At 44.2% G+C, this 9,784-nt stretch overlaps 1 protein-coding gene across 1 annotated transcript in view; it reads right to left on the reverse strand.

Moving 5' to 3' along the window:
- Positions 1 to 9,784, reverse strand: part of LOC134446553 (AP2-associated protein kinase 1-like) — a 71,289-nt gene that overhangs the window by 9,120 nt on the left and 52,385 nt on the right. Inside the window, exons 11-12 of the mRNA XM_063195917.1 lie at positions 6,408 to 6,623; positions 4,704 to 4,811 (exon numbers count right to left, since the gene is read on the reverse strand). Of these exons, the coding sequence (XP_063051987.1) occupies positions 4,704 to 4,811; positions 6,408 to 6,623 (324 nt within the window). The remainder of the gene's footprint in view (positions 1 to 4,703; positions 4,812 to 6,407; positions 6,624 to 9,784) is intronic.

The raw sequence follows: 9,784 nt of genomic DNA on the forward strand, positions 1-9,784 counted from the left end.
ACTACAGCTCTGAAAAAATAAAGAAGAAAAAAACTGCCCTGACGACAGAAGCTTGTTTTGGGAATTGAATATTGACAATGTGACCACAGTGAGACCCATGAATAACTGCTTTGATATGCACATTTCTGTACAGCGTGTTGACAAAACAACTACCGGTACATATCAGAATAAATATATCATGTACGCCATATGATACGAACATTTGCAACAAAGGAAGGAGCAATGAACAAGAATGAGGAAAAAAAAACATAATTGACACTTGGGACTCCACCACATGCTAAGATGCTGAGACAACAACAACATTAACTGAGGAAAACACTGCACACACCATACAGCCCATCAGCCATACACACAACAGGCAGGGCAGGGCAGGGCACGGAGAAAGACACAGAGATAGACAGTGAGTTTGAGCTCAGACAGTACAGCAGGCAAACAGGCAATGACAGCCAGTACTGGAAGTGCACTCAGGACCAGGGGTGAATTTCTCAAAACCAAAGTTGCTAACTACAGTAGCTACTTTGCTGTTTTCAATGCATTTTCCCATTGGCAACTACCAAAGTTGCTAACAAGCTAACAACTTCTCTTTTGAGAAACTCACCCCAGATCTGGGCTGTGTTTCTCGACAACGACGTTGCTGCTAACTAAAAGTTAGCAACTTACTTGGTTGCAATGTGATTTCACATTGGAAACATAGTGAGTTGCTAACTGGTTAGCAAAAATGGTTTCGAGAAACGGGGGTCCTGGGCTGTTTCTCGACAATGTCGTGGCCAACTACGTTAGCAACTTGGTTACAATGCAATTTCCGGTTGGCAAAAAAGTAAATTGCCATATGGTTAGCAACAACGGTTTTGAGAAACGTGGACCAGGCCTCCCTCCATGTTTGGCGGGGAGCCAGGTTAGCCCCTGAGTGGCCTCTCTACTGTATTTTTTCTGGACAGAGATGGATGCGAGAATGGAAAAAGCAATGGGGAGCAGCCAAGACTGTACAGCACAGGACAGGACAGGACAGGACTGGCAGGTCAAACACCACGAGTGGACACACACAGAGGATTGTTTTGGTAGTTTGGGTAGCCAACACAAGGGGGCGCTAGGGACATACAGGCGGGCGAATGTACAGTGCGAACAGAGGGACAGAGGGACAGAGGGACAGAGGGACAGAGGGACAGAGGGACAGAGGGACAGAGGGACAGGAGGGGTAGATGTAACAGTTATGCTACCCTGTGGGCTAGGCTATGTTTTGAGAGAGTCAGGTTCTTTTTTTTTTTTTTTTCTTGAAGGTAGGACAGAAGTGCCCCATCCGTCTACCCACCCACACAATACACCCTGAGGAGTGGGGAAGGTGGGGAGTTGCACACAAATGTCCCAGCAACCCCTCATATATTTGCACCTTGATAACCCCCAGGTAAACTGAAACTCCAACCTTGGCCTTTCACCCCTCACCCTCCCCCGCCTCCCCAACCCCTCCAGCCCTCTAGCGCCCTCTACAGGTCGATGAGCTGGTCCACCAGCAGCATGGTCCGCGCCAGACTCGGCAGGCTGGACTCTGAGCTGCCACTGTTACTGCGCGAATGACCACCTAGAGAGCATGCCGGGAGGGGAGAGAGGGAGGAGAAGAGGAGAGGAGAGGAGAGGAGAGGACAGGAGAGGAGGTAGAGGAGGAGAGAGGACAGGAGAGGAGAGGAGAGGAGAGGAGCGGAGAGGAGCAGAGAGGAGAGGAGAGGAGAGGAGAGGAGAGGAGAGGAGAGGAGAGGAGAGGAGAGAGGTGGAGCGGACATGAGAGGAGAGAAGAGAAGATGAGAAAGGGTGAGAAAGCCAGGGGGGATGGAAAGGAAGATGTAGGAAAAGAGAAAGAGAAAGATGGAGATAGAGAAAGACAAAGAGAAAGAGAAAGAGAAAGAGGGAGGAACAGCATAAAACAAATGACGGGACGTCAGACAGAGGTCAGCAGGAATAGATTGGAAACGACAGAAAGAAGGAATGGAAAGAAGAGGGGCAAAGGATCGCAAAGAGGATAGGAGAAAGAAAGTGAGTAAATGAATAGACAAATAAAGAATGATTGGAACGAGAGGAAGCGTGAAAGAGACAAAAGTTGGAGGTCATGTGAAGGAGAAGTAGAGAATTAGAAAGAAGGATGAAAGCAAGGAAAGGGAGGGAAGAGAATTAGAAAGAAAGATGAGAGCAAGGAAAGGGAGGGAAGAGAAGGAAGAGAAAAGAAAAAAAGAAAAAGGAAGTGAGCGGGTGTTAAATTGGACAAGCTGCAGTTTCAGGAGTACCATCACAAATATGTGATTAGAATTTTGCCCAAATTTTGAGTTCTCATTATGATGTCATAATGTCTTTGCGAGATTTTTAACACAGACATCTATAGGAGCTGTAGAGTGTTCCAGTAAAATTCTAGAAGAACCTCTAGAAATTCCTTACTCCTCAAAGGGTTAAAAAATGGGCAAGTTTTCTGAATAAAAGAGGAATAAAATGTTCATATTTGACGAAGAGGGACATACAAAAAAAAAAATCGGTGTTAAAAAATTGTACATAGATTAGAAAGCAATTAGGGTGGTTGGATATTAAGTGATTCTGTTGTAAGTGAAGTGAGAGCCACAAATCTGCAGTGCCACTTGCAAAGTGTTGGACGTCGCCATCTGTACCCGATGCTAATATTGCCATTCATAAAGCTGTGCCGCGGGAGCCATCATGAGCACTTCCTGAACCATGCTGGAGACAAATGACTATAATGGGCCACCGGAAAGTGAGAGGAGGTCACACCATGCATTGACTTTCTGTTTTATTATTAGACAGACTCGTTGCGATGTTCTGCCTTCCTGAGGAATGCATGGTGCGAGTGTCTCTTACTATTCAGTTTTATAATATTTTGGTCAGCACCCTAAAATGAAGAAAAATCTGTTTGGGCGAAGCCTGCCTCAACCTTTATGAACTGTACCGGGCAACCACCATCACCCAGACAGCTGCAGTACAAGGACCTTCCTTCTGCCTATCTGACCGATACTCAAAGCAACTGTGAACAGAACTGTGCTGTGGGTTCTGCCTTTAAAACTGCAATAAATGCTTACCAAGTCATCTTCTTATCCAGAAAATGTGAAAGTCACCACCACTCAGAAAGCTACAGCAAATGGCCTTTCTGAGCCTATATGAGCGATTGTCAAACTAACCTTAGAACTGTAGGATTTAACTTTGGATAGTTGTGGTCTATACATGTTTATCTTTGTCAAGATGTGATTAAATGATTACTGAAGACAAATGTCTGTGAAGATGTCTCATTCATCCATGTCATGGTAGTCAAAGGAGCCAAGTTGTAAAGAACTGGATTTTGTTTTGTTTTGTAACTTGAAGACATTTTAGGAAAGTGTCATCATGTGATGATGGATGCAATTTACACATCCTGCCCAACACCCGACATGTCATAATCATATGATGACACTTTGACCACGCTTCAGTTCATGGTGTCACACCATGACGCAATATGCAAAGGTGAAACAACCAATGTGGCCCCTGGCCACTATTCTGTCAAGCAAGTTTCAGTGATGGTTAAAGGGACACTGTGCAGGAAATGGACAAAAAAGGTACTGCAACTATGCTGCTAATTGAAACTGGGTTGCATATTGCCAAATTTGATCTTTTCATGAAAGTTAACTAAGTAATAGACTAATATTTTCTTGTATGGCCCAAGTACAGTCAGTTTTACAGCTAAAAATGTCTATTTCTGGAAATTCAAAATTCGGACCATGGAGAAGATTCCCCTTTTCATGTATGAAAAGTGCAATTTTTCCAGTCATAATGAACACTTTGAATTTGATGGTGGTGGTAAATATTCATGAAAAGGGTCAAATAAGTGAATGGGTAGCATGGATTCTGGAAATAAACAACAAAAAATCCCGCACAGTGTCCCTTTAAGTTTGAGGAAGGGCTATGCCACCTGGCCTTTTTGCCTTATGATGCGATACAGAAGTGGAAACTTTGGCTTCACATAGCACTTGAGGGTTGGGCTGGGCAGAAGTACAGTATCTCTTTAGCGTTATACTGAATTCAACCATTTTTTAAAATTAATTTAACCATTTTTTATTTCAACCTTTTTTTGTAATCTTTTTTTGCTGCTGTTGTTTTATTTGTTGCTGTCAACTAACAATTAAAAGTACAGTGAGTTGCATGTTGGGTTGGGTTGGATGTTCAGCTCCTACTTCCACTGACAAACAGCTCTTGGTCCAGCTACAGGACAGGAAGTCTTTTAGATATGACACGTAAGTAGTGGTCGAGTTGTAAAATCAAACCAGGGGGGACGGTCAGAGATTGATTATGATTATTGGGCGTTTGGGGGTTTCTCCCCCGACAAAAATTGAAGATGTAGTTGTTAAAAGTGCAATTTTAACACAATATGTGCAGAAGAGAAGCCTGTTTTAGAGGGGGATGATTCTTGACAGTTTTCCTTGAGGGGGATGATTTTAGACCATTTTCAATGTTGGGGGGATGGCACCCCCCCTCATCCCCCTACAACTCGAGCCCTGCACGTAAGGTCAAATGTCTCCAAGTTTCAAAACGATGTCCAGACTTTGGCTACTTTGACTAACAAAGACAAGGCCTGTGGTACAGCCTGACTGTGTAGTACATGATGCAATGTCCTCAGCAAGGGCCGGACATAGTGGTGGTGGTGGGGGGCAGACAGGAGCAAGGGAAAGGCCACAGGGGCTTACCTTGGTTGGAGTTTTTGGAGATGAGAACAGGGATGGGGTCAAACTGGTCATCCGCACCCTTCACCCCGCCCTCGACCGAGTCAAAGCCAGAGATGAGGTAAGCAGAGTCTGCCGGGAGGTGAGGTGATGTGAGGGGTGGTGGTGGTGGTGGTGGAGGAGGAGGAATTGGGGGAGTGATTAGAAAGAGTAGAGGAAGAAATAGAAGGGTTGAGAAGAGATAGTCGGAGTGTGTGTGAGCGAGAGAGAAAGAGAGAGAGTGAGTGAGAGAGTGAGCGATAGAGTGGGCGAGAGAGAGAGAGAGAGAGCATTGGAGTAATGAGAAAAGCAAAGAAGGGTAGACAGGATTGAAAATGTGGATTAGAACAGCGAAGAAAAATTTGGAAAATAACAGTGATAAGAGAGAAAGCATTGGGCCTGACAAATAGGAATGCAGAGGCCATAAACAAAATCCACCTCAGCGACCTCAGAGAAAATCGCTCCAATTTGAAGTTAGCACATAGCAGTCATAAAGTTTCTCCTGTGACAACTCAACCCTAGCACTAAATACTTGTATGCAAGTTCGTCAATAAACAGACTGTGTGAATTCATCACAAAATGTCCTTCCAGACAGACTTCTTGTGTGACTGATGCACGGTCAGTGCCCAGTCACATGCGTCATTCACACTCAGAAATGCCAATCCCTGTTCAAGGAAGTAAAAAACCCTGTCGAAAATTCAATCTTATCAGCTCTTAGTCATCAACATCATGAGTACTTGAGACATATTCAATATCCTGATTGAGAGGGATGAATAGCGGAACACTATGGCTGAATAGTGCATCAAAATGTATTCAAATAAAAGCTAACCCATGGGTGCCTAGCAACCATCTTGAATAGAAATTCATGTTTATCAAATGAGCTTTTCAATGAAGTCAGCTGTGTGAGAAGAAAACCATGGCCTTGAAGTCAGGGCTTTAGTGTTTTCAGAACAATGGAATCGGCACCTTTGCCCAGATGAAAAGTAATTGCATAAAATGATATTCATATAATACAAGTCATGCAGTACATACAGTATGCAGCAGATGTTAAAGTGACTAATTTCTTATTTTCCATTTATGCACTGTGCCGTATATGAGTGAGGTACACATTACAGCTACCATGCCTAAATGTTGCAGTCCCATGTTCTTTTCACGTTTATGCCTGTATGCATGTATGAGATGTCCATATATTGCCTTGTGGGCAGAAGAAAGTTTGGGTAAGATGGTCTTTGTCAATACACACACGAAGTGCAGTAACTGCATATTTTGTCAAAATTGATCTTGAACTGAAAATGGTTTTCATAAACACCTCCTTTATCATCTGACAAAGCCTTATGGTCCAAACGTGTCCCAGTTTAGAGATATTGCTGTGTCAGTTTTGCATTTGAAGCTTTGAGGGCATTTTTCTCAGTTTCAGTTGCTGCACTTTGCCTTTGCACTACCAGAGAGAGTAGAGAAGAGAGAGATGTTCCATTGGCCCATTGTTTCCGGGTTCTATTATTGCAAGGGGGAGGGGGGGGTAATCCCCCTTTAGGCAGACCTAAGGACTGTTCTATTCAATGCAAAGAGTATTATGACACGCCCCTTTAGGCAGACCGGAACCTGGTCATGTTAGGTGCCCATAGCAACCTATTACATTGGCATATCTCTATATACTTAAAGAATCTCTGGCCGTACTGTATGTCTTACCCGCAGCTGGCTGTTGAGCTGTGGCCATGGGAGGCGCTGGGGCAAACTCATCCAGGCCCGCCGCAGCAGCTGCCACAGCAGCCAGGTTGGCAGAGAGGGGGGCAGGAGAGGAGAGCAGGTCAGCCACGGCCACGGCCCCCCCGCCTGCGCCAGGGTTGGAGGGGTGAGACAGCAGCCCAGAGCGGCCCAGCAAAGCCTCCTCCCCACCCAGCACATCTGGACGGAGGAGGGGAGAGGTGGAGGTGGGGAGGTAGGGATAGAGGAAAGGGATGGAGAGATGGAGAGTGATGGGGTAGGGATAGAAGAAAGGGATGGAGAGATGGAGAGTGATAAAGGCAAGGTGAAAAGAAAAGATGACAGAAAATATGGGGAGGTAGGGATAGAGGAAAGGGATGGAGAGATGGAGAGCGATGGAGTAGAGGTGAAAAGAAAAGATGACAGAGAACAGGGGTGGGATATGGTGGTGAGAGACAGGGATAGAAGAAAGGGATGGAGAGATTGAGAGTGATAGATAGGAGGGGAAAAGAAAAGATGACAGAGAGGGATGGAGAGACAGAGCAATGGGGAAGAGGTAAAAAGAAAAGATGACAGAAAACAGGGGTACGTATAGAAAGAGAAGGAGATATAGAGTGATAGAGGAGAGGTGAAAAGAAAACATGACAGATAATAGAGGTATGTATAAAGTAATGGATAGGGATATAGATAGAGCGATAGAAGGGATTTTCAAAGAAAAAAAAGGGAAAAAAATAGGGGGGGGGGGAGTGAGCGGGCAGATGAAGACGGAGGGATTTGAAAAGAATCAAGACAGAGAGAAGGCAGAGGAAGGCAGACATTGAGAGAGGAAGATGAAGAAAGGAAAGGAAAAAAGAGAGATGCACGCCATGTTAGATGTTAGAGGCCACGGTACAGAAAAGCATTGAGAGCTTGAATGTCAGTAATTACAGTGCCCTCCATAATTATTGGCACCCCTGGTTGAGATGTGTTAAAAGCCTTAAAATAAATTCAGTGTTTATTGCAGAAGAATACTGTCACACTGAAAATGTTAGGAAAATGTAGCCTTCAACTCAAATGAATTGTAGGAAAATAAAAAAAATCCCTGACTAAAAAATAATTATTTTTCATTAAATCACCTGTTCCACAATTATTGGCACCCTTAACAATTCCCAGGAAATAAATATAATTGAAGCATTTCTGTCATTTCTACAGTAGTTTACAAAGTTTACCAGAGTATGTAGGAACATTTAATTAGTAATTCATCACTTCCTGTTTCCCTGGGGTATAAATATGATGTGACACAGAGGCCATTTCTCTTATCCACTCTTAAACATGGGAAAGACAAAGGAACACAGCATACAAGTGAGGCAGATGTGCGCCGACCTTCACAGGTCAGGCAGAGGCTACAAGAAGATTGCCACTCAACTGCAGCTGCCCATATCCACTGTGAGAGGAATAATTAAGAAGTTCAAAACAACTGGAACAGTGGTAAACAAGCCTGGACGAGGACCCAAGTTTATTTTGCCATCACGCACAGTGAGGAGGATGGTAAGAGAAATCAAAAGATCTCCAAGGCTCACTGTTACAGAATTACAACAAATGGTAGCATCCTGGGGTCACAAAGTCTCCAAATCAACCATCAGGCGCTGTCTACACGCCAACAAGCTGTTTGGGAGGCATGCACGGAGAAAACCTTTCCTCACCCACAATCATAAACGCAAACGTCTGGAGTTCGCCAAGCGGTATTGGGGCTTCAACTGGGACCGTGTGCTTTGGTCAGATGAGACCAAGATTGAGCTTTTTGGCAACAAACACTCTAAGTGGGTCTGGCGTGCCACGAAAGATGCGCATGCTGAAAAGCACCTCATACCCACTGTGAAGTATGGGGGTGGGTCAGTGATGCTGTGGGGCTGTTTCGCTTCCAAAGGCCCTGGGAAGCTTGTTAGGGTGCATGGCATCATGAATGCTTTGAAATACCAGGACATTTTAAATCAAAATCTGTTTCCCTCTGCCCGAAAGCTGAAGATGGGCCGTCACTGGGTCTTTCAGCAAGACAATGACCCTAAACATATGGCCAAATCTACACAGAAATGGTTCTCCAGACACAAAATCAAGCACCTCCCATGGTCATCTCAGTCCCCAGACCTCAACCCCATTGAGAACCTGTGGGGCGAGCTGAAGAGGAGAGTACAGAGGAGAGGACCCAGGTCTCTGGATGATTTAGAGAGATTCTGCAAAGAGGAATGGCTGAAGATCCCTCTTTCTGTCTTTTCCCATCTTGTGAAACATTATAGGAGAAGATTAGGTGCTGTTTTGTTGGCAAAAGGGGGTTGTACAAAATATTAACAACAGGGGTGCTAATAATTGTGACACACATTATTTGATGTCAAATAATTATTTCTTTATGTAGGATTTTTTCCCCACTGAATAAATGCACTTGTATTGAAGGTTGGATTTTTCTCTTTTTTTCCATTAAGGTCCCATATTATTTAGAAAAAAATAATAATAATTGGAAGCTAAAAAACACATCTCAACCAGGGGTGCCAATAATAATGGAGGGCACTGTATTTCCGTTCTCTTTTAGTGCTCATTTTAATTAAAGCTTTCTTGGTGATTGATGACACTTATTTACATGAGTCTACAAGCCTGACACCTACGACGTATATGTGATAATTTTATTTTACAGATGAATAACAGCACACAGACTTTATATCACAGCGTGAGTGTCACATTCATTAATAATTTAGCGCAGATATATTACACTGCCCTTCCTGTGAAATGAAACACAAAATATAACCACACAGATACAGTCACACATGCACCCTCACACACACACACACGCGCGCGCACGCAAACGCCCTCGCACACAAACCTGCACGCACATGCACACGCAGGCGCACATGCACACGCACATGTGCACACACACGCACATGTGCACACACACTCCACTTTATCTTGCACAGGAACAAATTACATATCGGAAGCTATTTTGGAGCACTGAGAAAGTCAGATGTATCTCACTAGGTTATCAGTTTACATCTACACACGCTTCTTTTTATAGTAGGTGAAAATTTACCACTGAAGGGATTGATTGGGATACAAGTGTGCGGTTATTGCATACGTGGAGAAAGGCCTTAAAATTGGAAAAAGAGTGAAACAAACACGCTGATGAAGCTAATAGAAAAAAAACGACTACAAAAGGGGCGCGCTGTGGTGCAGTGCACTAAGCCCCCCGCATTTGGGATGGCATGCCCATGGGGACCCAGGTTCGAGTCTGGCCTGGGACACGTCCCAACACTGCCCTGTCTCCCTCTACCCACTCACTTCCCGTCATAATCTCCACTTTCCCATTAATAATAGGCAAAAAAGCCTCTAAAATATCT

The sequence above is a fragment of the Engraulis encrasicolus genome, chromosome 3 (genome assembly GCF_034702125.1).
Source record: "Engraulis encrasicolus isolate BLACKSEA-1 chromosome 3, IST_EnEncr_1.0, whole genome shotgun sequence".
Taxonomy (NCBI): Eukaryota; Metazoa; Chordata; class Actinopteri; order Clupeiformes; family Engraulidae; genus Engraulis; species Engraulis encrasicolus.